The sequence below is a fragment of the Cricetulus griseus genome (assembly GCF_003668045.3).
Source record: "Cricetulus griseus strain 17A/GY chromosome 1 unlocalized genomic scaffold, alternate assembly CriGri-PICRH-1.0 chr1_1, whole genome shotgun sequence".
Taxonomy (NCBI): Eukaryota; Metazoa; Chordata; class Mammalia; order Rodentia; family Cricetidae; genus Cricetulus; species Cricetulus griseus.
Window position 1 is genome coordinate 200,635,086 of NW_023276807.1, and position 26,990 is coordinate 200,662,075.

General features: G+C 40.9%; 1 protein-coding gene across 3 annotated transcripts; it reads left to right on the forward strand.

Annotated features, from left to right (window-relative positions):
• On the forward strand, positions 1 to 25,170 carry Ecd (ecdysoneless cell cycle regulator). 3 transcript variants are annotated; one of them, XM_027387591.2, is made up of 14 exons: positions 1 to 298; positions 1,428 to 1,659; positions 4,777 to 4,894; positions 6,339 to 6,426; positions 6,537 to 6,715; positions 7,862 to 8,054; positions 8,595 to 8,723; positions 11,606 to 11,734; positions 12,400 to 12,485; positions 15,301 to 15,407; positions 15,487 to 15,673; positions 17,606 to 17,673; positions 20,069 to 20,274; positions 24,871 to 25,170. In XM_027387591.2, the coding sequence occupies exons 2-14, from the start codon at positions 1,455 to 1,457 to the stop codon at positions 25,096 to 25,098; spliced, it is 1,923 nt and encodes a 640-aa protein (XP_027243392.1). In that variant the 5' UTR covers positions 1 to 298; positions 1,428 to 1,454; the 3' UTR covers positions 25,099 to 25,170. The 3 variants fall into 3 exon arrangements, with proteins under 3 accessions (XP_027243392.1, XP_035309114.1, XP_027243391.1); XM_035453223.1 differs by having other exon boundaries at positions 1,454 to 1,659; positions 24,874 to 25,170; XM_027387590.2 differs by having other exon boundaries at positions 2 to 298; positions 1,454 to 1,659.
• The last annotated feature ends 1,820 nt before the right edge of the window (positions 25,171 to 26,990 follow it).

A 26,990-nucleotide genomic window follows, 5' to 3' on the forward strand; every position in this document is an offset into this window, starting at 1 on the left:
GACTACATCCAAGGTTCCGTAGACTCACGGATTCCAGGCATCCAGGCGTCCAGGAGCGAGTCGTGGTCATAGCAGAGAGGACCAGCGTGGGCTGGGCTTGAGCGGTTGATGGAATCTTCTGACCAAGAATCCTAGTGGAAGAGGCGGCCAAGGAAAGGTGCCAGAGCAGAGACGCACGAGAGAGGGCCTATAACCGCGAAAGGAATTGCTTAACCTTTTGTCAGTGGACGATGGGAGTCTAGTTTGATGAAAGAGTACTAGACCGCGCCAGGCCCGTTGCTGCTTTGTGTGCTCTCAGGTTTGTCATTTGTATTATGAATCCTTAACCCGAATGATCTCAACTTCAGTTCTGACCCCGGAAATGCTGCACAAGGAGTTCTGCTTGGGCTGGAAGGTGGGGGCTGGGGCTGGGTGGGTAGAATCTTTACCTGACTCTCCGGGTTGAAAGGCAGCGTGGTTCTAATTTGCAGTGGTGTGTGGGTAGTTGCATGGAAGATGCAGGTTCCCCATTGTTCCTTTGCAAAGCCAAGTAAGCTTAAAACTCAAATCGCAGCGTTAGGTGGGCATCCGGAACCATGGCAAATTATTATGGGACGAAATGGTAACACCCAGATTTTTGCACTTTTAAGTCTTCTGTAGACTTAAATTCTATAACGCAAGGAACATTGCTGTTTTGTTTGTTTGTTTTGTTTTTAGAGACAGGGTTTCTGTGTAGTCCTGGCTGTCCTGGAACTAAGCTCTATAGACCAGGCTGGCCTCGAATTCACAGAAATCCACCTGCTGCTGCCTCCCAAGCTTACGCCTCCACCGTCCGGCGAAACATTGCCTTTTAACGTATTTGATAACACAGTTTTAAAGTAACAAGGTGTTTTAGAGATGGAGTGTAACAATTAACGAGAAAACTCAGGAAAGAAAAGTGCCCAAAGTATCAATAGAAGCACAATTGGAAGTTTTGAGAGAAAATAGTAGATTAATGTAATGTTTTCAAACTGTGCTACACACACTGATATTAATTTAAGGGCAAAATACTTCATTTGTTTGTGAGACAGGGCCTTGATATGTTTCCCAGGCTAGCCTTGAACTCCTGGACCCAAGTGATCCTCTTGCCTTAGTTTCTTGGCTGAGACCATAGGCACACCCATTGCCACTTAGCCATTTTTAATTTTTATTCTTCCATACTTATTTGGTACTTGAAAAGTGTGTTGTTGGATCTCCATTCACTCTATAATATCAAGGTTCCCATTTAACATAATTTAAGTATAAGGAACATGTTTTTAAGTATAAATGTCATTCAGATAGTAATAAGTCAAGTGGTGTCTGATGATAATGGTAGGTGGGTGGGTTTCAAAGTTTTGGGAAATAATGCAGCCACCTACAAGAGTTTTTTGGAATGCTGTTAATTTCTTCTCCTATGTGGCTTATGTCAGTGAAACTTTGAATGTCATTTTCAAAGAATGGAGGGCAATATGAAGCTTGCAATGGTAGAAGATGCTGTGGAGTACCACCTGTTCCTGATACCAGATAAAGCAAGAGACACAGATGAACCCAAAGAGATTCTTCAGAAGTACATTGAAAGAATAATGACCCAGTTTGCACCTATACTGGTTCCTTATATCTGGCAGAATCAGCCTTTCAATCTCAAATATAAACCTGCAAAAGGTAAAGTAACCATTTATTAGTGTTGTCTAAGAGAGAGTTACACCCACAACCTTTAAAAGCAGTGCTGTTTGCCCATATCAATTTAAGCCCCTAAAGTTAAATATATACCATATAGATCAGAATGTGGGGATCATGGTTTCTGCACTTTAATTGCAATGCTGTGCTGCACAGGTCCAGGCTTACCCTGTTTCTTCAATCATGGTTCCTTTTTACTACTCAGGACTTACCTTGATGTCTTTTGTGGGTTTCTTTGGTTTTTTTTATTTATTTTTATTTTTTTTTTCCCCCAGACAGGGTTTCTCTGTGGCTTTGGAGGCTGTCCTGGAACTAGCTCTTGTAGACCAGGCTGGTCTCGAACTCACAGAGATCCACCTGCCTCTGCCTCCCGAGTACTGGGATTAAAGGCGTGCACCACCAACACCCGGCGGGTTTCTTTGTTTTATGTAGTTGCTTTGCTGAGAATCAAAGAGTGACTTTATCTGTCTAATAAAGATAACAAAATGGATTCTGTCACTATCAATTGTCATCCAGAAGCATTTTGAATGTCGTTTACTGCTTACATGTGTCTTCAGTGATTTCAGTTAATTCTAGCAAAATATAGTAAGCTGTTCTGTGATTTCTTCTGACTTTATGAAAATGATTAATAGATAGCTGGCCCAGTTGGTATTTACACAGTGACTTATGTAGGGCCTATTTAGGATAAGGAGCCTGGTATCTTTTGCTCCTGCCATTCTGGCTCATAGTTAGTGCTAATCTGTTATATTTGGCTAGTAACGGCTAAGTTTCTCCTTTGCTATTAATTTCGCTGAACTTTTTACAGCACTGGGCATTGAACCTGGGGCCTTGTGCATTGCTAAGCAACTGATCTACTAATGAGCTACTTCTCAAACTCTAATTTTATTGAACTCTTACGTATTTTCTAGAATACGTATGATGTTTATCGACAAGGAGGCTAGCAAATTAGTATGCCACATCTAAAACCAACCCTTTAGCTGTGAGCTTAACACTCTGAAGGCTAAGGCAGAGGAATCACCAGTTTGAGACCATCCCCAGGCCAGAGTGAGACCCAGTTTCTAGTAACTTTTAGAAAACCATGTTTACTCTGTATTCTTTCACTTATCTAATGGCATTGCTGACTAGTTGACCAAGCTACTAGTTCAAATCATACTCGTCACTGCTATCTTCAGTCTAGTATGAGTACTGCCAGAATATCCCTTTCCACATCTGTTTGATCGCCGGGTGGCTGCTCTTTATTCTTTCATCTGGGAAACAACAGTCCCCAGCTTACCTCTCCAGTTCCAGTCTCTGGAGCTCCTCACACTATTGGCAGTACCTTCGTGGAACACAAATTGGTCACCTCCTGGCTTAACCTCCTTCATGTTCCTGTTGCTGCAGGGGGAGGTTTCAGTTGAAGCCTGATATGCAATGTAAATAAAAATCATACTCTAATCTAATCATGATAATAATATAAATAATGAAAAGTAATAAAATAAAAATCATAGTGCTCTAATCTAACTGGAGAGATTCGGGTGGTTTGGACTGAGCAGAAGAGTTGAGCAGGCTGCTCACCTCACTTGTTTTTTGGCTGTGATTGCTCTGGTAGACCCTGGGTTGCGTTTGTTTGACCTTCATTCTGTTGATGTGGTACATTTCATTGATTGATTTCTTAAATTCTTGTTTATTTTATGTGTATGGGTGTTTGATGCATGTAAATTTGTGCATCGTGTTCATGTAGTGCCCTCAGAGGGCACTACAGATCCCTTGGAACTGGAGGTACACAGGATTTTGAGCCACCACGTGAATATTAGAAATTGTACCCGGGTCCTCTAGAAAAGCAGCCAGAGCTCTTAACCACTGAGCCATCTCTCCAGCCCCATATTGACTGATTTTTTTTTTTTTTTTGGTATGTTGAATCATCTTTGTAGTCTAAGAAAAAAAAAATTGGATTGTAGTATTATAACCCTTTCAATGTGTTGTTGAATTTGGTTAGTCAGCTTTTCATTGTCATGACAGAAATACCTGAGAAAAATCAATGTAAGAGGATTTATTTTAGCTTATGGTTTCAGACTGATCACTTGGCTGTGCTATGTAACTCAGCCTGGCCTCAAACTCTTGATCCTCCTGCCTCAGCCTCCACAGTGCTAGAATTACAGCTATTAGAGGCTTTTGATTACTAATTGAATATCCCTTCTAGTTATAGGTCTGATAGTATTTTCTACTTCTTCATGAATGAGTCAAGACCTTCATTTATCCATTTCTCATAGGTTCCCCAATTTCTTGGTGTAAGGCATTCATAGATTCCCTTATAATCTTTTATATTCTGTAGAAAGAGTATACTGTTCCTGCTCTCAGACCTGATTTTAGTCATCTCTTCCTATTATTTCATCTTTTTAATGGTCTGTCAATTTTGTCAACCTCTCCCCCATTTAAAAAACAAAACAAAAAACCCTGTTTGCTTCATTTATGTCTGCTGTAATTTTCTTGCTAGATTTATGCTTTGTTTCTTGGTTTTTTTTTTTCTTTCTAAAAGTGTAAAGTTAGAGTGCTGACTTGAGATTTTAAATAACTGTAATCTGCTGCTGTCACTATTTTTTGCTAAATTTTATGAGTTGTCATATGTAGTGCTTTCATTTTCATTTCTTCCAAAATATTTTTTCACTTTTCCTGTGATTTTCTTTTGATTCTTGGTTGTGTAAGAATGTGATATTTAGCTTCTGTATACTTAACGGATCATATAGTTATTTGAAATGTTCTTCTATTCTAAAAGCAGAGTCCTTATATCCCCACAACACCCCCTTTCTACTATAACTCTGTGCCTTTGACTGTGCTGTTCCTTCTTTCTGGAAGGTCCAGCTCCGGTCATTCTGCAGCTGTCACTGCTCCAGACAGTGAAGCTTTATGCTCACACAACTTTTAGTGTGCTTTTAAAGACAGTTTGGTTATCTGTTCCTTGTTTTAGACCCAAACTCCTAAAAAATACACATTCCATGTTTTATTCAGAGTTGCAACCCCAGAATAATTATTGGAACTTAGTGACTAGTTATTGAATGCTTACATGTATTTTTCCTTGCAGTGTCAGACTTGCCTGGTTTATGATCGTTTCTCTCTTGTTTATAGGAGGTGTTCCTGCTCATATGTATGGCATGACAAAGTTTGGAGATAACATTGAGGATGAATGGTTTATTGTTTATGTAATAAAGCAGATTACAAAGGCATTTCCAGAGTTAGTAGCAAGGTAAAGGAATTCTCATTTTAAAGCATAAGTGATTATATTTGTGTCCCTTCAGTAATTTTTTTCTGAGGTCTGATAGAACACACACACACACACACACACACACACACACACACACACACACACACACATTAAAGACTGTCTCATTGTATAGTCTGGATGGTCTGGAACTTGATACATAGACCAGACTAAACTTGAACTTACAGAGATCCACCTACCTTTGCCCACTAAGTGCTAGCATTAAAGATATGCACCACCAAGTCAGAATACATGTAAGTATTTTTTTTTTTAACTCACATTAAAAGTTTGTGATGATAGCTTCTGGGAAACCACCAACACAGCATCTTTATGCTGTTTTAAATTTTATTTGTCACAAGTATCTATTCTCTTATTAGAAATCTGTGAAGTACATATTACATAGGGCTGTGTGTCTGCAGATCTTTCATACTGTCAGGCCAAGTGTGTGGAAGATCAATGGGACTGGCAGCATATGAGACTCAGGCTAAGAATATCTACCCAAAGATTCTTGATTTTTTTTTTTAATTCAAATCCTTATACTCCAATAACTCAGAACAGAGTAAATATACAGAAAAGATTAAAAATGAAAATCAGGGTGTGGTTAAAGTGGAACCACATGACGGTGTTACTCAAAAATTAAAAATAGATGAGACCAGGGACTGGAGAGATGGCTCAGGGGTTAAGAGCACTGACTGTTCTTCCAGAGGTCCTGAGTTCAATTCCCAGCAATCACATGGTGCCTCACAACCATCTGTAATGGGATCTGGAACCCTCTTTTGGCATGCACTGTATACATGATAAATAAATAAATCTTTTAAAAAAATAAATGAGACCAAAAATATCTCTGTAGATCTAAATAACACTTTGTTATATGAAGGCCCTCTTAATTTCACCTACAAGTGGTTATTTCCCCCCCACTTCTTTTGGAACTTTATAGTACCTATGTGTTTCCATATTTTTGTCTAATACAATACTTTGATTTTCTCTTTTTAATCTCTCTCTACATTTTCTTACAATCTTATAGTTTCCTATAGGCTTTTGCTATATTTTTAAAGATACGTTTTTATTGTTTTTAATTATGTTTATGTGTGTGTGTTTCTTTGGGTTTGTGCACATGAGTGCAGGTATTGGTGGGAGCCAGGTCATTAGATGCCCTAGAGCTGGATTTACAGGCATTTGTGAACTGACTAATTAATACAGGTGCTGCAGACCAAACCTGTGTCCTCTGCAAGAGCAGGGTATCTTAACTGCTGAGCATTTCCCAGCCCTGCTTTACTGCATTTTAAATTTTACCCTGCTTTTGTTTTGTTTTTTTTTTTTCTCTTGCAATCTCAAGTACTCAAGTATTTTCTGAAAAGAAGGGAAAATGTCTTTGATCAAAGCTGTCTTGTGCTCTGTGGATGTGAAAAGGGGTCTTTTCTCTCGTTAGGATCGAAGACAATGATGGCGAGTTCTTGTTAATAGAAGCTGCTGACTTTCTCCCTAAGTGGTTGGATCCTGATAATAGTGCCAATAGGGTAAGTACACCCAGGCTGGAGAATACAGGGTTGGAATCATGCCACATTATTTCCTGTGTCCCTGGAGCTTCCCAGAGCCCGCAAAGAGACTAAGATGTGCCATTTTGCAGGTATTTTTTCATCATGGGGAGCTGTGTATTATTCCTGTGCCAAGGAAATCTGAAAGAATACCCTGGCTGCCCACTACACCCCCAACAATCCAACAGGCTTTGGATATCATCTCAGCACACCCAGAAGCTGTGTTAGCTTCAGAACCTATACAGGCTGCTGTGGACAGGCGCATCAGAGGGTAAGAAAGAGGACTCTGATACTGTAGGCTGAGGAACATTTGGTTCAGACATCGTAAGTTTTAATTTGCATCTAGAATGCCTTCCACCTAGAATAACACTCATTTGCATTTTATTGGAGTCTCTGTTCATGAAATTGGCAGTTAAATTTATGGAATTTAAATTAAGAAATCAGTTCAATTGGTTGATTGACTGAGATAGGATTGCCCAGGCTAGCTTTGGACCGCAAGGCTCAAGTTAACCTCTTCCCTCAACCTCCTTAGTAGCTGTGATTCTAGGTGTGCATCACTGTGCCTGACTTAGATGTAATTTTTCTTCCCATTTCAAAAGTATCTTGTCAGCCAGGCAGTGGTGGCGCACGCCTTTAATCCCAGCCCTCAGGAAGCAGAGGCAGGTGGATCTCCATGAGTTCCAGGACAGCCACCATGGTTATACAGAGAAACCCTCTCACAAAACAAACAAACAAAAAATTGAGATCAGGGCTGGAGAGATGGCTTCATGGTTAAATATAACAGCTGCTCTTCTTGAAGAGCTGGATTCAATTTCCAGCCCCCATATGGCCACTCATAACAGTCTGTAACTCTCCTCCCAGGGAATTCAACACCCTCTTTTGGCCTCAGTGGGCACTGGGCACGCGTGCGGTGCACAGACATACAGCTAGCAAAACATTCATACACATAAAATAATAAATTTTTAAAAATAAAATCAAAATTGAGATTTTTTAAAGATGAAAACCTAAAGAAGGGAATGCAATATATTTGGCCTTTTATTGTTTTGTGCTTCTGGAGCTTCTATATGGTCCTTTGACCTATGTGGAACCCTTCAGCTTCTGTATAGTCTGTGGAACTCTTTAACTTCTGTATAGTCTGTGGAACTCTTTAGCTCCTATATGGTCCTTTGACCTATGTGGAACCCTTTAGATTTCATTTCAAAGAGAAGACAAGTTCCAATAGCACTTTAGTTTAACGTATTGTCTTAATGACACTAAAATTCTTTTTAAGTTGGGCATGCTAGTTCACATCTAGTACCCTGGAGGCAGAAATAGAGGATCTCTGTGAGTTCCAGGACAGCCAGGAGTACGCAGTGAGACCCTGCAAAAAATATTAATATTTGCATTCAAAGTAAAAGCATTATGCTACCTGTCACAGGTACCCAGAAAAAATTGAAGCTTCTCTTCATCGAGCACACTGCTTCCTTCCAGCTGGCATTGTGGCAGTACTCAAACAACGACCCAGACTAGTGTCTGCAGCAGTCCAGGCCTTCTACTTACGGGACCCCATTGACCTGAGGGCCTGTCGAGTTTTCAAGACATTTTTGCCTGAAACACGAATAATGGCATCTGTGAGATAACTTTCTTGGTCATTTAGTTTTTCTTATAATTTTAATAGTTCTCTTAGAAAATTAATGCACATTTCTGTCTTTTTCTCTCTCTTTTTTTTTAACCCAAGCCTGTATGTGTGTAGGTGGGGGCAGGGTCAAGAGACTCCTAATTTTGTGATTTAGTATGATTAGTACTTTTGACACATTTTCAGAAATACAGAGGTATTTCTGTAATTACCTCCTTAACAATAAAACATTTCATCCCTTAAGGCTTACTGTCTTAATACCCCTCCCAAATTGCCGTAGTGTGATTAGTGGTAATTACAGTAGTGACAGCTGAGAGGTGGGCAGTAGGGTAAATTTCACAGTTTGTGAATGTTTATCTCACTAGCTGTGTCTGAAAACACACAGGAAGTGAACAGGCTGTACCTTCTCTGCACTTCACCTCTGGGTATATGAACTAAAGCACATCAGTGGACTGACTGTTAGATCCAACTGTGAAATGATATTCAAAACTCAACTTCAAGAACAGACTCACATATTTTGTATCCCAATGCCCAGGTCACTTTTACCAAATGTCTGTACGCGCAGCTGCTACAACAGAAGTTTGTGCCAGACAGGCGGAGTGGATATGGGCTGCCACCTCCATCACATCCCCAGTTCCGAGCCCATGAATTGGGCATGAAGTTGGTAATGTTGACCAAGAAAACTGCCTAACTTACCTCCCCTCCATCCTTCCCTCTCTCCCTACTTCCTCTCCTCCCGCCCCCCACCCCCTCCTCCCTTTCCCCCTTACTTTCTTTCTCTAATATGAAAGGGCTTTAAGGACTGGAGAAATGGCTCAGTGGCTAGAAGTGCATATTGCCCTTGCAGAGGACCCAAGTTTGATTGCCAGCATCTATATCTGGTGACTCACAACAGCCTGTAATTCCAGAACCAGTGAGTTCCCAGGCTTCAGGCCTCTGTGAGTACCTGCATTCATATGGATGTACCCATCTACACACATACAAATAATAAGTAATTTTTAAAAAGACTACACATAGAAAGACACTCTTGACTTGATAAAGATATAAATCGATTCAATCCTTATAGGAAATCATTTCCCACTATTTATCAACACTTAAATTGTACCAAACATTTTGCCTGCCATTTTCACCTGAGTTAATGAATGGCACAGCATAGGAACTCTAGAAATAAGCCCTGCTTATGTGAGAATGTAGTAAAATTCATCAATTCAGATCAGAGCGTCAGGAGAATTACTCAGTAAATACTGATCCAATAGCTGTGAAGCCTTCTGAGAATAAAAGGTCAATTCCTTCACACTTAGGACAGAATAAATTCCACTGGGATTAAATAATTTAATGTAAAAATGGAAACTGTAAAAATTAGAAAATATAGAAAATTATCTGACTAGGAAAGGCCTTTTCAAGCATGGCTTGCAACCATAGGCAATAAAAGATTGATATAATTTGATGATGTAAAGGTTTCTAGCCAAGTGCAGTGTGCATCTGTGGTCCCTTTAGAGTCCAGCAGCCAGAATGCAGCCTGGGTGACAGGTAGCAACACTGTCACAAACACCAATGTAGCAGTAGATGGAAGAAGAGAAATTCTGCTTGGAAAAGAAAAATGTCATGAACTCAAAAGATACCAGAAAATCTGGAGAAGGAGTATTAGGTGTTCCTATAGAAAAGAATGCTTGGGCTGGAGAGATGGCTCAGTGGTTAAGAGCACTGGCTGTTTTTCCAGAGGTCCTGAGTTCAATTCCCAGCAACCACATGGTAGCTTACAACCATCTGTAATGTAATCTGATGTCCTTTTCTGGCATGCAGACATACATGCTGACAGAACACTCATACCTCAAAAAATGCGTAATAAATAAAATCTTAAAAAAAGAAAAAAAAATGGGGCTGGAGAGATGGCTCAGTGGTTAAGAGCACTGACTGTTCTTCCAGAGGTCCTGAGTTCAATTCCCAGCAACCACATGGTGGCTCACAACCATCCGTTATAAGATCTGGTGCCCTCTTCTGGTGTTCAGATATACATGGAAGCAGAATGTTGTATACAAATAAACAAATAAGATCTTTAAAAAAAAAAAGCTAACTGATTAATTTTAAATGTTCAGAAGCTGAACAGATAGTTCACAGAGAAGGAAGTACAAATGAATTTTAATTTAAACATGAAAAAGCATTGACCTCTCTACTTAAAAATTAATATAATTTAAAGCCACAAAATAGTTTTTCACTACTAGATTGGCAAATATAAAAAAGTATGGGAACATATACTGAGCTGGTAAGCATTTATAGGATATATAAAGGAAAAGGGTACTCTAACATGTGGATAGAAATAAAAATTTAGCTGGGTGTGGTGGCGCACACTTTTAATCCCAGCTCTTGGGCGGGAGAGACAGACCTCTGAATTCTAGGACAGCCTAGCCTGTGTAGTGAGTTCCAGGACAGCCAGGGCTACATAGTGAAATCCTGTCTCAAACACACACACACACACACACACACACACACACACACACACACACACACACAGAGAGAGAGAGAGAGAGAGAGAGAGAGAGAGAGAGTCTTAAGTTGATTCATTCCCTGTGAAAACCAGTTTCCACTATCCATCAACACTGAAATTGCATTGACCATTTTGCTTATCATTTGCACTTCTAGAAATGTGTTTCCAGGTTTCAAAACCACTAGACTTCTACTCAGGAAACATCATTTGTAATAGTGAAAACTTAGAAAACACCTAAGTGCATGGAAGAATAGATAAATTACGCCATGTTTGTGAAGTGAAGTTGACAAATTGATGTGTGCCGGTAGGAAATTCTCTCCTTATCATGCAGTTACGTGCAGTAGAGTGTGTGCTGCTGTTGGGGTGATGAGAGGGTAGAGAAGGATGGCACCAGTATTTACTTGAGTGCACAGATTACTTCTTAAGGGAGGTGCCGGACTTAGGTAATGACTTTGAATTATTGTGCCATATTATTATCATTTTTTACCAAAGGATCTTAAAACAAAATCATTCTGTTCTTTCCTGTGTCTGAGAATATGCTCAACTTACTTTCACATTGTTGTTACATTTTCATTGATCTATTTCGTGTGCATGGCAGGGTTGGGGGGAGCCTGCCATGGTGCACAGTGGGGGTCAGAAGATAACTTTTGCGTTGGTTCTCTTCTACCATGTGGGTTTCAGAGATTGAACACAAGCCATCAGGCTTGGTGGCAAGCCCCTTTATCCACTGAGCCATCTTGCCAGCTCAGAAACAAATTCTACTTTTCGTATAATTTAAAAGGTGTTCTAAGTGAAGCTGGGTATGGTGGTGCACACCTTGATCCCAGCACTCGGGAGGCAGAGTTTGAGGCCAGCCTGGTCTGCATACTGAGTTCCAGGGACAGCCAGGTATATATACTGAAACCCTGTCTGAAAAAAGAAACTAAAAAGTGTTCAAGTGTTCACATTTCATTGTGTCCAGTCATCTAGTTCTTGATAAGGGCTAAATGGGAAAAATTAATTTAAGATGACAGAGAAAAAGAAAATGCAAGAATAACAAACATTCTTTCTATCTCATCTAGGCTCATGGATTTGAGATTTTGTGCTCCAAATGTAGCCCACATTTTTCTGACTCCAGGAAATCCCTTGTGACTGCTTCACCCCTCTGGGCCAGCTTCCTTGAAAGTCTGAAGAGGAATGATTACTTTAAGGTGGGAATTGTGGTGGTTGCTTCTTCTTATGAATGTGTGTGCATGTATGTGTTATTTGTGTTCTTACACGTGGTGGGGGCCAGAGGGTGGGTAGAGGCGGGGTCTTCCTCTCACTGAACCTGGAGCTCACTAGTTGACTATACTGGTTGGCCAAGGAGATTATAGGCCAGCCTCATCTCAGAGAAATAAATCGAACACCACCACCAAATCCACCCTCACAGGTGGTGGATGTAAACAAATGAGCATGATAATGAAGATGATTAAAACTGAATGCTCCTATACATAGTTTTTGAGAGACCCTTACATTCGAGAATGTAATAGGCATGAGTATGCTCAAAATGCATTAAATATACATACAAGGATATCAAAAATAAAACCCATTACTATATATATTTATCATCTGCTAATGAAACACTCACTAAAATCAATGGAATTTGAGGTCAGATATGGTACTACACACATGTAATCCCAGCTCACCAGAGACTCAGACAGGAAATTCTAAGTTCAAGGCCTGTCTGACTGTGTAGCTATTTAAAGGCCAGCTGAGCCACTTACAAAATCTAGTTTCAAAATAATAATAAAATTGGTCTGGGAGAATAGCACAGTGATGGAGCACCCTCATATTGTGTAGGCACTGTTCTAATGACCGGTATTGTGTTTTCAAGGGACTGATAGAAGGTTCTGCTCAGTACCAGGAAAGACTAGAAATGGCAAAGAACTACTTCCAGCTCTCCATACACCGCCCGGAAAGGTGAGCTATAGCTACCACCCACCACAGAGGAAGGCAGACTGCTGGTTGGGTAGTTCTTTTTAACTAATATGTTTTATAAAATGTCATGGCTGTATGTGTGTATAATGTGTGTATGGATACAGACATGAGCATGCCACTGGGGGAATCAGTGTTTGAATCTATATTATAGATATTTTTATTGTTGTACATAATTTTAGTTAATCATTTTTCTATGAGTATATTTCTTTTTAAAATATTTATTATTTTTATGTATGTGAGTGTTTTGCTTGTATGTCTGTGCACTGCATGCATGCCTGGTTCCCTAAGGAAGCCAGAAGATGGTGTTAGGTCCTCTGGAGCTGGGTTACAATTGTTTGTGGACAGTTACAGCCATGTGAATGAGTGCTGGAACTGAATCTAGGTCCTCTGGAAGAACAACCAGTGCTCTTAACCTCTGAGACACCTCTCCAGTCCCCTACAGTTCTGGGTTTTTGTTTGTTTGTTTGTTTTTTGAGACTGACAAGTGTATGTATTGTTAGACACTGAGGCCAGGAGACTCACAGCCTAAGTGCTCACAGGCTGCCCTGGCACTGAGCACAGGGGTTTGCCTGGCCTTAAAGAAGCCCCACCCCCTACAGTTCTTTATGACACAATATTTAAGGAAATGGATTATGCCATAAAGCACACAACTGTTTTTGCTACTGAAGAAAATATACAAGCTGCTAAACATCTAATATTTTAAGCAAGTGTGATGGTTCATGGGTGTAATCTTAGCACTCAGAAGGCTGAAGCAGGAGGATCACTATGAGTTTGAGGCCAACTGGGCTACATAATTTTTAGGTCAACCTAGCTCATAAAGAGAGATGTTGACTCAAGAAACAAAACAACCAGAATTTGAAAGTTTCAAGGGGGACTCCCATTTCTCACATTAGCCATTTTTCAACAATTTCATTTTGATTTGCTTTGTTTTGGTCTTTTGATATTTAAGTCAGAGTCTCACTATGTATCCCAGCTAGTCTTACATTCTTGTTCCTCTTGCCTCCTCCTTCCAAATTCTGGAATTAAGAACATGAGCCTCGGGATGGGAGTGAGGGGAGGGAGAGGGAGCAGGGATCGACATGTGAAACAAGCTTGTTCCTAATTTGAACAATTAATAAAAAAAAAAAAGTAAACAAAAAAAAAAAAAGAAAAAAGAACATGAGCCACTGCTGGGTGGTGGTAATGCACGCCTTTAATCCCAGACTTTGGAGGCAGAGGCAGGTGGATCTCAGTGAGTTCCAGGACAGCTAGGACTATTACACAGAGAAACCTGCCTTGAAAGACAGAGAGAGAGAGAGAGAGGGAGAGAGAGAGAGAATATGAGCCACCAAGCCTGGCCTTTTAAACTATTATAAACCAAACTCCTATCTCCCTCCAGACCTGTTCTTGAATCCCAAGTCTTAGATGTCTTCTTCATTTATTTAGACTTGTTTCATCTTCTGTCTATGCCTGTTTTGCCTGAATGTACGTTGTGTGCCATGTTTGTTCCTGGTACTCTTGGGTCGGGAGAGGGTATCAGATCTCCTGGACCTGGAGTTACCAATTTGTTGTGAGCTGTCACGTGAGTGATGAGAGACAAGTCTGAATGCTCTGCAAGAGCTAAGTGCTCTTAACCACCGAGCCATCTCTCCAGTCCTTAGAGCTTTTTAATTTATTTATTATATATACAGTGTTCTGCATGTTTGCCTGCATTCCAGAAGAGGAAACTAGATCTCATTATAGATGGTTGTGAGTCACCATATGGTTGCTGGGAATTGAACTCAGGACCTTTGGAAGAACTGTCAATGCTTAACCTCTGAGCCATCCTTAGAGCTTTGTTTTGTTTGTTTGTTTTTAGAGACAGGGTTTCTCTGTGTAGCCTTGGCTGTCCTGGAACTTGCTCTGTAGACCAGGCTGTTCTCGAATTCAGAGATCCACCTGCCTCTGCCTCCCGAGTGCTGGGATTAAAGGTGTGCTCTACCTCCATCCGGATCATTGTAGTGTTTTAAAGTGTATATCCACTGCAGAACGGTTAAATCTAAGTAAAATGTGTATTACCTCATATATACTTGACGATGTACTTAAAAAATACAGAGTGAATTATAAGTGTTCTGGGTGCATGTGTGCCACAGCATACTTGTGGAAGTTAAAGGGTAACTTGCAGGAGTCAGTTTTCTCCATTCACCATGCAGGTCCTGAGGGTCAAACTCAGGGCATTGGGTTTGGTAGCAGGTGCCTTAACCCACTGAGACATGTTTCAGGTCCCATCTCTTCTTTAAAGGGAAAAAAAAAAAAAAAAAAACTTGTCCACACCCCAATAAAAGTAATCAATTGCCCTCTTCCACATCTCTTTAGCCTTTGTTGTTCTTAAATGATTGTATTTTGCCATAAAAAAAGTCACTTTTAGGGTTTTGTTTTACTGATTATCAGTATCTTTTTTTAGTTCATACCAGCCTCAAACCTTCTGTATAGCTGAGACTGGTTTTAAAGTCCTGATCCTCCTGTCTCCACCTTTCAAGTGCTGGGATTACAGACAGACAGACAGACAGACAGACAGACAGACAGACAGACAGACACACACACACACACACACACACACACACACACACACACACACACACACCTGTGCTTTGTCATTTATTAGGATTTTTTTTTCTTGCATAACATGGGGTAGGGATAATTTATTATTCATGTGGCTTTTCAAAGTATCCAGCTGTTTATTGAATTTGCTTCATCTAAATAGTTCAGATAGTTTCATCAGTGTAGATAATAAGTCATGTCACCACCATAAGGAAATGCCTGTCTTTATTTTTTGTAGTTCAGTTGCTATGAGTCCAGGTGAGGAAATCTTAACCGTGTTGCAGACACTGCCTTTTGATGTCGAGGAGCTCAAGAAAGAAGGAGCCGCTCTTCCTCCTGAGGATGGTGAGGGATGGGCACAGAGCAGAGCAGGGAGGTAAGAAAGGCCTCTCCTGTGGCGTGGCTCACCTGCCTTCTTTTTCAGATGACCAGTGGTTAGACCTCTCACCAGACCAGCTGGACCAGCTGCTGCAAGACACTACAGGCAGAAAAGAGTCACAGCCCATTTCCCAGAAGGAGGAGCAGAAGAATTATGATGTAGCACAGGTCTCAGACAGCATGAAGGCCTTCATCTCCAAAGTCTCAACCCACAAGGGGGCAGAGCTGCCAAGGTAGCTACACTAAAGAAAAATGCCCAGTTACGCCCAGTGTCGAAGTCAGCAGCAGCATCAGAAAGTACCATTTCCACTTGGGTTTTCTTCTGTTTTATTTTGTTTGAGTCTTACTGTGTTGCCCTGGTCTCAAACTCCTGGGCTTATGTTATCTGTCTCAGACTTCTGAGCAAATGTGACTATAGCCACATGCCACCACACTTGGTGTTGTTTTGATATTGCTTTTCTCTTTCTCTCTTCTTTCTTTCTAGTATGAGTGTAATTGTTTTTATTTTTGAGCAGATTCCTTTCACTGCTTTGTTTTCTATTTTGGTGCTGCATATAGTGCATCCTCTTTATCTGAGGTCAGATTGCAAGTTGCCTTTGTAATTCCTGAAGTAAGCCAGAAAACTCAATAGTTTAAAAGCCACCGCCCAGAACCACGGCACTTTCACTTTACTCTTTTTGGTTTGTTTGTTTTTCAGATAGGGTCTCTTTACATAACCCTGGCTGTCTTGGAACTCACTATATAGACCAGGCTAGCCTTGAAATTATAACTGTCTGTCTTCCTCTGGCTCCAGAGTACTGATGTTAAAGGTGTGAGCTCCCATGCCTGGCTTCTATAGACTCTTTTTCAGAACCTGTAGACTCTATTGCATGTAGCTCTCAGCAGGCTCAATTGGACTTGAATCTTGAAACTCAAAGAGAGGGATTAAAGGAACTTATCAGAGGCAGAAAGAATCACAGAACTGTGGAGCTATTTGTGGCAAGTAACTAGGGAAAAGTGGATAGAATTGTTACCTGTATAGCAAATATCTCTCTTCTTTTCTTTTTGGTGGTAATGGGATTGACCTAGAGGCTGACACTATTGACCCAGAGACTGACACTGTTGAACAGAGACTGTACACTGTTGACCAGAGGCTGTACACTGTTGACCAGAGACTATACACTATTGACCAGAGGCTGACACTGTTAACCAGAAGTTGTGCACTATTGACCAGAGATTGTACACTGTTTACCCAGAGGCTATATACTGTTGACCAGAGACTGTACACTGTTTACCCAGAAGCTGACACTTTTGACCAGAGGCTATATACTGTTGACCAGAGTCTGTACACTGTTGACCAGAGGCTGACACTGTTGACCAGAGGATGACACTGTTGAACCAGAGACCATGCACTCTAACAAGTGTGCCTTGAGTTCCTTACCCAGCCCAATGAAACTTTGTCAGTGTTACTATTCCTGAACTGTAAGAAAAGATACAAGTTTATGCATATTATTAGTTGTTAAGAAGGAGAGAATAAGGGAACATGTAATTTGTTAGGCTTTGATTTTTGTTATTGTTATTTTCTTGCCTTAAACTCAAATGAAATCATGATCTTCCTGACTGCATCTCCCAAGTGCTGGGGTTAAAGGCATAAGCTCGGAGTCCTGTAAAAATAAGCATTATGTGAGTGAACTCAGATAAGTCATTTCTTTTACTATGTATCTTGTAGGGGGTAAAGAGCAGACAGGGCCGGGCGTTGGGTGGCACACGCCTTTAATCCCAGCACTCCGGAGGCAGAGGCAGGCGGATCTCTGTGAGTTCGAGGTCAGCCTGGTCTCCAGAGCGAGTGCCAGGATAGGCTCCAAAGCTACACAGAGAAATCCTGTCTCAAAAAACCAAAAAAAAAAAAAAAAAAAAAAAAAGAGCAGACAGGTCACCAAATGCATATGCCTACCTGTATGTTAACAAGGTGTAATTTTTACTTTTCTGTCACCAGATTTTTGTATTCCTATTGCCACTCAGATAAGCACAAGGAATTTTTTTTATTTATTTAAACTATGATTTCCCTTTCTGTTCCTTTCTTGGATATTTCTGGTAGTTTCTCTAAGCATAGCATTGTCTTAGAACATGTCTTAAAGAACTGTGGCCAGGATAAATTACATGCCCTTTTCCCTTTGATCTTTCAGAGACCCTTCTGAAGCTCCAATCACTTTTGATGCAGATTCTTTTCTTAATTATTTCGATAAGATTTTAGGTAAGTTACCATGTAGTGTTTACTTTTATTTTGAATCTGTAAAGGGTATCATTGTTGTTAGTCACTGGGACGTTAGATCATTTATGAGCCAAAATACTACTTTTCTTTTGATGGTTTCGAATTGTGTTTAGCCATAAATTACTGCCTGGTCGAACCATTTTACAGAGACTGTTTAATCAGTGTCTAGCTTGCTAGTTGCTGACTGACAGAGTGTACAAACCTTTTATGCTTTGAAAGGATTTTAATGTGGCTTCCATATTACATTTTTTTTTTTTGGTCTTTTCTTTCAGACTTACTATTTTAGAAATCAATAAGAAAATAAGAAACAACACAGAAGGCTGGGGAGATGGCTCAGTAAAGTGCTTGCTACATAGGAGCATGAAGACCTGAGTTCAGATCTCTGGCATTCACATAAAGAGCCAGGCACAGATGCAGAGGCCTCTGATTCCAGTACTGAAGGGACAGAAATAGATAGGCGGATCCCTGGAGCTTGCTGGGGAGCTCTAGGTTCAGTGGAGAGACTGTCAAAGTACAAGGTGAAGAGTGATAGAAAAAGGCAACTAACATGCACTGTACACTCATGCAGACACACTGGCACACATGTGTGCATGCACACACATACAAAACAAAAACACAGGGTGTGAACAGGCTCTGCACTGAAGAGTAGCCAGTAAATCTTTGAAAATAGTTAACTCTTCCTAGTAAGCAAGCAAATGCAGAATAAAAGCATGATTTTTTCCCCATCTTATTGAAAAATTTAATCAACTACTTTAAAGGGTTGGAGAAATGAATACCATCAAACTCTGTGGGGAGAAGTAAATATAAGTTGTCTTTCCACAGGACATTTTGAGAATCTAGGAAGCCCATTATTTTTGACTTAACAATTTCACTTCAGGGATTTACTCTGTGAAAGAGGTAAATGATCACTGATGGTCTTTTCATTGCTTTTTTTGTAGCACCAAAATTCTAATAACCACCAAGAGAGAAATGGGTAAATAAATCACTGTATTATGAATTTGCACAGCTATAATAAAGTATGAAGTCATCTGTATATTTTGTAAGAAGACTTTTCTACATAGTATGTAGAAAAGCAGGCCATAGTTCACTGTGAGCACATCTAGGTTACAAAATAAACCATGGGGCTGGGTGATTGGTCTTTGAAGGGGCTGGAATTTGGTTCTGATCACCCATGTCAGCTGGCTCACAACCTCCTATAGTTTCAGCTCTGGAGGATCTGATGCCCTCTTCTGACCCCTGTAGGCTCCTGCACACACACATGGGCGTATGTATGTACATACACAAATGAAAATAAATCCTTTACTGAAAGAAATATCCATATTTGCATATGCCTGTGCACAGAGCTGTATCCATTAGATCTGACATCTGGACACCATCCAGCTGTTCAAAGATGTCTCAGAGAAGGCAGTGAACTAGGAAACAGTGTCTCTATAGCTGAATATTGACATCAATGTAGATTTATGCCATTTTCTAATTTTAAATTTTTAAAAATTTGCACCTGTAATCTTAAAAGGTTTATTTTATATTTTTTGCCTGTGTGTATTTATATGCATCATATGTGTGCATAGTTCCAGAAGAGGGTTTTGGATCCCCTGGAACAGGCGTTCCAGATGGTTGTAAGACAACAAATGCTCTTAACCTATGAGCCATCTCTTCAGCCCACATGTTTTTACCTGTATTTTTTTATGGTGCTGGAGGTCAAACCCGGGGCCTCACACATGGTAGGCAAGATCTCTACCACTGAGCTCAGTTTTTAAATATTCCCAACCCAGTTTTTAAATTTAAAAATATTTATTGTGTGTGTGGTGGTGTGTGTGTAACAGCATGGGTGTAAAGGTCAGACAGAGGTCAACCTTGTGGAGTAGTTTTCTTCTTCCACCTTAGGGATCTAACTCAGATCACCAGGTTGCACAGCAAGTACCTGTCCTTGGAACCATCTCAGCAGCCCAACTTTTCATCTTATTTATTTATTTTGGTATTTTTTGAGACAGGGATTCTCTGTGTTACAGCCTGGGCTATCCTGGAACTCACTCTGTAGACCAAGCTGGCCTCCAATTCACAGGATCTGCCTGCCTCTGCCTCCAGTGCTGGGATTAAAAGCGTGTGCCACCACTGCCTGGCTTCATCTTAAAAAACAAAAACAAAAAAACCTTTTAATTAATCATACTAACTTTAAAAAACTAAAGTTGAATCTCTTGGCTTAGCCTATTCACAGTCCTATAAATGCCTTCCTGAACCATTATTTTGCGAAAAGGTTTTTACAAAGTAGTTGGGCTAACCCATTTATTCCTTGCAGAACATTCCAATTCTTTTGAGAGGTTTAACTCTGCTCAAAAATGTGTACCAAGTGGTTCTTTCTGTGTCACCATCAATATAGGCACAAAATCTCAAGAGTCAGACTCTGATGATCTGGATGAAGATGACTTTGAATGTTTAGACAGTGACGATGACTTGGACTTTGAAACTCAGGACTCTGAATCTCTGAAAGGAGCTCTTGGCAGTCTCAAGTCCTACATGGCCCAGATGGACCAGGAACTGGCACACACCAGCATGGGTAAAAGCTTCAGTACCCGGAAGCAAATGGTGAGTGTTTTTTCACCTCTCCTTCCTCATGTGACAGTCATAATTCATCTGAGTTTTCTTTTTGTCTCTTTTGATTTGTGAGGTTTGAAATAAATGAGTGCTGGTTTTAATGCAGGCTCATCCCAGGGCCTGGGGTACATGCAAAGCACACAGTCCTACCCCAAGAACGCTAGTTTCCCCCAACACTGGTATAATGAAAGGTTATAGGGACAGCTGCAATGACATGTGCTTGTAAGTCACAGCTACTGAAAAGGCTGAGAAGGGAGGATCCCTTAAGCCCCAGAGTTTAAGACCCATTGGGGCAAAATACTGAGGCTGTGACGATGGGGACAGGTGCTGAGAGTGTAGTTCAGCGGTAGAGCAGGTATCTGACGTGCACAAAGCCTTTGGCTGAGTCCTCCCCACTAACAGGAAAAGGCAGATTATAAACTTTGTTTTCTAAATACAAACTTAATGACAACTCCTTCTCCTTCTCCTTCTCCTTCTCCTTCTCCTTCTCCTTCTCCTTCTCCTTCTCCTTCTCCTTCTCCTTCTCCTTCTCCTTCTCCTTCTCCTTCTCCTTCTCCTACTTCCTTCCCCCTTTATGTCCACTTCCTTCTTTTTCTTTACCTCAGTATGTTGCTCAAAGTGCTTTTACACTCCTAGGCTCAAGTGATCTATCTACCTGCTTCAACCTGCAGAGTAGCTGGAACTACAGGCATGGGCTACCATGCATGGTTATAATTATATTCTTTTTAGTTTTTCCAGACAGGGTTTCTTTGTGTAGACTTGGCCATCATGGAACTCACTTTGTAGACCAGGCTGGCCTCTTCAAACTCATAGAGATTGGCCTGCTTCTGCCTCCTGAATTCTGGGGTTAAAGGCGTGCACCACCACCCAGATATAATTATATTCTTTTGTTGTTGTTGTTTTGTTTTTGTTTTTTTTTTTTTTTGAGACAGGGTTTCTCTGTGTAGCTTTGGAGCCTGACCTAGAACTAGCTCTTTTAGATCAGGCTGGTCTCAAACTCAGAGAGATCTGCCTGCCTCTACCTCCCAAGTGCTGGGATTAAAGGCCTGTGCTACACCACCACCCAGCTATAATTATATTCTTAAAGAGGGCAGGGAACTGAGATGACTCAGCCATTTGGAGCACTTGCTGTTCTTGTAGAGGACCTGGGTTCAGCAGGGCAGCTCACAACCATCTTAAAACTCCAGTTCCGGGGGCTGGAGGGATGGCTCAGAGGTGAAGAGCACCAACTGCTCTTCCAAGGGTCCTGAGTTCAATTACCAGCAACCACATGGTGGCTCACTCACAGAGATATCCACCCCCTGACCACTCCCGGGTGCGGACTTGATGGAGGGTAGGACTTGGTCTGGGGTCCCGGACCCCAGCTTGCTCTCTCCCTTTCTGTCGGGTCACAGAGAGCAGCCTGTGTGGATCCTTGGAGCGGGAACTTGCGGTGGTCATCTGTTTCCTTCTCCTGGAATAAAATTATATTAACCTATATTGAGCCTAGTCCCGTGAATCTCGATCCATGCATCCATAAATATATCTATGGGTGTTTTGTGTGCATGTATGTTTGTGCATGCCAGGTGCCCTTGGATGCCAGAAGAGGGCACCAGGTCTTCTGGGACTGAAGTTATAGATGGGACTGGAATTCCATACAGTGTGAGCTGCCATGTGGGTCCTGGGAATTAAACCTGGGTCCTCTAGATTAGCCAGTGCTCCTAATTTCTAAACCATCTCCAATTCATTTCTTAAGATTTACATTGTGTGTGTGTGTGTGTGTGTGTGTGTGTGTGTGTGTGTGTGTACGCACATGTACGCAAGTGAGCATCACCACTGTGCGTGGGCTGAGGTGAGAAGGCATCGATCCCTTAGAGCAGAGTAACGTGTTTGCAGGACACCTGGCTTTCTACTTGGGTGTTGTGACTGTAACTAACTTTCATGATGGCACAGAGATGCTCTTAGCCACTGGACCATCCCTCCAGCCCCCATAGTTATTTTCTTTATGCTATGATCTCTCCGGATTTAAAGTAAAAAATCATTATGTACTCAAATGAGCATGTGATTATTACCACTACTGCCATTATATTAGGTTTTTGCTTTTCTTTTGTGCGTGTACGTGCATGAGTGTGTGTGTGTGTGTGTGTGTGTGTGTGTGTGTGTGTGTGTGTGTGTTGTGTGTGTGTGTGTGTGTGTGTATGTTTGGAAGGGGTATAGTGGGGAGATTTTTGAGATAGAGCCTCACTTTGTAGCCCAAGTTGGTCCCAAAGTTGTGCTGGGATTACAGGCATGAGCCACCATGGCTGACAGTAAGTAGATTTTTTTTTTTTTTTTTTTTTAAGAAATAAGAGTGGCTAGAGTAATGAGTCAGTGGATATAAGGGTGCTTTTTCTCATGCCTGACAACCTGGGTTCAGTCCCTGGAATCCACATTGCAGGAAAGAACCAATTCCCCAAAATTGACCTCTGACTTCAGAGCACTCATGCACATACCAACTATACACAGAGACAGAGAAAGAGAGAATAAACCTTTAAAAATGTAAAGAGAGCTAAGAGGAGCTTATTATCTAAATAACTTCAATCTTAATTGTTTCCTGTTTTCCTAGTTTAGAGCCAACTTTGAATTCCTCTACCATTCACATAGTCATCTTAGTGTTTTTGACATCACTGTTTAGCTGACAAGAAGCATTATGGGAAAAGCACAGACACTAGAGTGTCATGGACCAGAGTTTGAAATATAGCTCAGTCATCTACTGTGTGCATTAGCTAACTAATGAAAATCCTCATGTCATAGAATTAGCATGAAGTAACAGTAGAGTCCATGACAGCTCATGGTTAATATGAACTCTGTTTTCTTTAACCATTTAAACCACATTTAAAACTATAATTGCTCTCAACCTAGTAGAAAGTATTTATTACATTTAATTGTGAATAAATATCATTCAAGGATCTTTTTATAATAAGGGCCTTTTTTTGATTTCTTGAGACAGGGTTTCACTGTTTAGCACTTGGCTGTCCTGGATTTCACTCTGTAGACCAGGCTGGCCCTGAAATCACAGAGTTCCACTTAAAGGCATACATCACCACATCAGGCAATAATGGCCTTTATTAAGGCAAATGGACGAAGAGCTGAAATTTTCTGTTTTGGGAAATCCTGAGAGATTCAAACTGTTAATATGTGGACCACAGTTTGAGTAACAAAGATGTAAAGGTCTGCCGGGCGGTGGTGGCACACACCTTTAATCCCAGCACTCCGGAGGCAGAGGCAAGTGAATCTCTTGTGAGTTCTAGACCAGCCTAGTTTACAAGAGCTAGTTCCAGGACAGCCTTCAAAGCCACAGAGATACCCTGTCTCGAAACCCGCCCCCCCCCCAAAAAAAGATATAAAGGTCTATAGGTCAAGATGTAATTTTCCAACTCTTTTTTCCCCCCAGCCTGTGAAATAAGAGGGCCAAGATGCTTTGTAATTAGACTGTAGTTAGATGCCACTTAAAAGATTATAGTCAGGGAGCTGGGTGGTGGTGGTGCATGCCTTTAATCCCAGCACTTGGGAGGCAGAGACAGGTGGATCTCTGTGTGTTTAAGGCCAGCCTGGTCTACAGATCCAAGTTCCAGAATAGCCAGAGATACACACAGAGAAACCCTGTCTTAAAGAAAAACAAAAACAGTGGCTGGAGAGATGGCTCAGCAGTTAAGAGCACTGACTGCTCTTCAAGAGATCCAGGTCTTGAGTTCAATTCCCAGCCACCACATGGTGGCTCACAACCATCTGTAATAAGATCTGGTGCCCTCTCCGGGCCTGCAGGCAGAACACTATAACATAATAGATAAATAAATCTTAAAAACAAAACAAAACAAGGGCTGGAGAGATGGCTCAGAGGTTAAGAGCACCAGCTGCACTTCCAGAGGTCCTGAGTTCGATTCCCAGCAACCACATGGTAGCTCACAACCATCCGTTATGAGATCTGGTGCCCTCTTCTGGTGTGCAGATATACATGGAAGCAGAATGTTGTATACATAATAAATAAATAAAATCTTTTTTAAAAAAACCCAAAAAATTGTGGTCAAGGAACAAAAAGAACATCTAAGTTTTTTAATTTGGAAGAAAATTTATATTTTTGTCTTTTATTAATGTATAATATTTACGCAGGTTATGGGTATACCTCTTTAATGCTAACTCTCTCTTTTGGGTTATTTCAAACCAGGGATAGATCTGTTCAGTTCATAGGACTGCTTTTGAGACAGACATGTGTCACGTTCTTTAGAACCCTGCTTCTATTGTCTTATGTTAAGACAGGGTCTCTAGTCCAGATTGTCCTCAAGCTCCCTGTACAGCTGAGGATGACCTTGAACTTCTGTCTTCCAGCTTCCACCTCAAGTGCTGGGATGACAGGCATGTCATCCACCGCCCCTGATGGAACCAGGTGTTAATATATACATCAAATCACATTTTTAGAGCTCATTTCACTTTATGTTACTAAGGATTGGAAATTTCATTTCTAATTTGGAATTCAAGTATATATAGTATTGCTAAGTTATTACATTTTACTGTAATAACATCCAACATAAAGGGTTCCTATCTCATGTTGTTCTCTCTCCCCTCCCCCAGAAGAAGGACCTTCCATCCCAGACTGCAAATGACAATTCAGATGAGGAAGACTCAGGCGCAGGTGATTGTGTTGTCGAAACAGTGGATGTAGACCTAAACCTGGTCTCAAATGTACTGGAATCCTACAGCTCCCAGGCCGGGCTGGCAGGGCCTGCTTCCAACCTGTTACACAGCATGGGTGTGCGACTCCCTGACAATGCGGATCACATCCCCCAAGGAAGCCAGTGAAGGGTTAGCCTGCACATCAGCTGAATAAACCCTGAGTAAACAATAAATAAATTCTCACTGACTAAACATTGAGTCCAAGTGCACGGATTTCTAGTCAGCGATTTGTAAGATTGTCGTCAGAGCTCCAGTACACCTCTGCACAAGTACTGGGGCCTCGTGAGCTTGTTTTGTTTGGTTTAAATTTTCCCAAGACATGGTCTTCCTTGTAGTATAGTAAAACACAATCCCCCTTGATGTGATTCTGAATATTTAGTTTCTTCCTTAGGTGTGTTCCTCCTCTGACAGAATTCTAAGTTGGCAAAAATCCATTTGATTATTTTTTAAGGAGATATAATGTGCTAAAATTTAAAGTGTTTGTTCTGTGACATTTTGCACCCGTGTTCCTAATTCAAGATAACTTAATTTCTTAATTAACTAGTTAAAAACATACATAGTGGGTGTCATGGAGGCATTTCATAGCTGGGTATAGTGCTTGGCTTCTGTTCACCCCCAGCCTCCTTTGTCTCCTCCCCCTCACGCTGTTCTGCTTCATGTCTCATATAAACCACATTTAAGTCTTGATTCTGCATAGCAGAGAGATGTGGTTTTTCTTTGTTTGTACCTCCGTTGCCCTCTCTTGTTCCCCTTCCCATTAAGTCCATTCTGTTTCATGTCTCATTTACTTCTCTTTCTTTCTTTCTTTCTTTCTTTCTTTCTTTCTTTCTTTCTTTTTTTTTCTTTAGCTGAGACAGTCTCATGTAGCCAGGGTGGCCTCAAATTTTCTATGTGCCTGAAGACTGTTGTCTGGGCACACGAATATGTAGAATTTTGCTTTCTGTTAATATTCATCCTTCTGTTTCTATAGCCTAAGTGCTAGAATTACAGGCATGGGCTGTCACACCCAACTTTACTCTTACTGTATATTGTCCTGTGAAAGTCAAAGCTGGGGGCTGGAGAAATGGCTCAGTGATTTAGAACACTTACTGTTCTTGTAGAGGACTGGGGTTCCATTCCCATCACCCACATGGTGGCTCACAACCAACTCTCACTCCAGTTCCAGAATGTTTGATGCCCTCTTCTGGCCTCTGTGGATACTGCATGCATGTAGTGAACATACATACATATAGACAAAACACACACACATAAAATATAAATAATTAAAAAGAAAATTGTCAGGCTGTTTGGAGAGCCTTATCAATAAAATGCTTGCCACACCTTTTAGCTCTCCATAATCCACCCAAAAAAGCCAGATCTGGTGGCACACGCTTGTAATCCTAGCCCTGGGTTTATCTATAACTTGCTGGTGAACAAGTTCTGTGCCAGTGATAACCCTTTCTCAAAAACCATGTGGCTGGCTCCTGAGGTTGACCTCTGCCTCCACACGTGAACACAAGTCTGCCTGCATGCACACACATATACAGAAGCATCAGATAAATGTTTCTTTTAGGCAACATTTTAGCATTTTAAATAGTTTTAAATGTTAAGAATAAATTTTTTAAAAAAGAATACATCTTACAGTGTTTTGCAATTCAGTCCCCACATTGGGGTTCTGTCACAGCTTGATTATGAGAAAAAGGCTTTCCCACAATGCATTTACGTATGTTAACTATATCTTCACTGATGACTAAATGTTGAGGAAGGGGGCAACAGATAAAAAAAAGGCATGAGTGGGCTGCTTTTCTATTTCCATTACCCAAGGTGCCTGACCTTGGGCCACACTCCCTCTGGTGACAAATACATTTGTTCAAAGGTTTTGCTTTTTTTGCTAATCTGCATCATGGCCCCAGCTGTATGCCCCTATATCCTTAGCACTTCTATAATCCTGTGTGCATATACATATGTGTTCATGTGCACGCACGTGTGTCCTATGTCCACTTACCTTCTAATTTCAGATTCTTGTCCTATCTTTCAGA

What these genes read in the sequence shown, in the direction of transcription:
- Ecd (XM_027387591.2), top strand. Translation starts at nt 1,455, where the DNA reads ATGGAGGGCAATATGAAGCTTGCAATGGTAGAAGATGCTGTGGAGTAC. An exon ending in AAGGGGGCAGAGCTGCCAAG is followed by an intron (nt 15,674 to 17,605) that starts GTAGCTACACTA and finishes TTGATCTTTCAG; the next exon opens with AGACCCTTCTGAAGCTCCAA. An exon ending in TTATTTCGATAAGATTTTAG is followed by an intron (nt 17,674 to 20,068) that starts GTAAGTTACCAT and finishes CCATCAATATAG; the next exon opens with GCACAAAATCTCAAGAGTCA.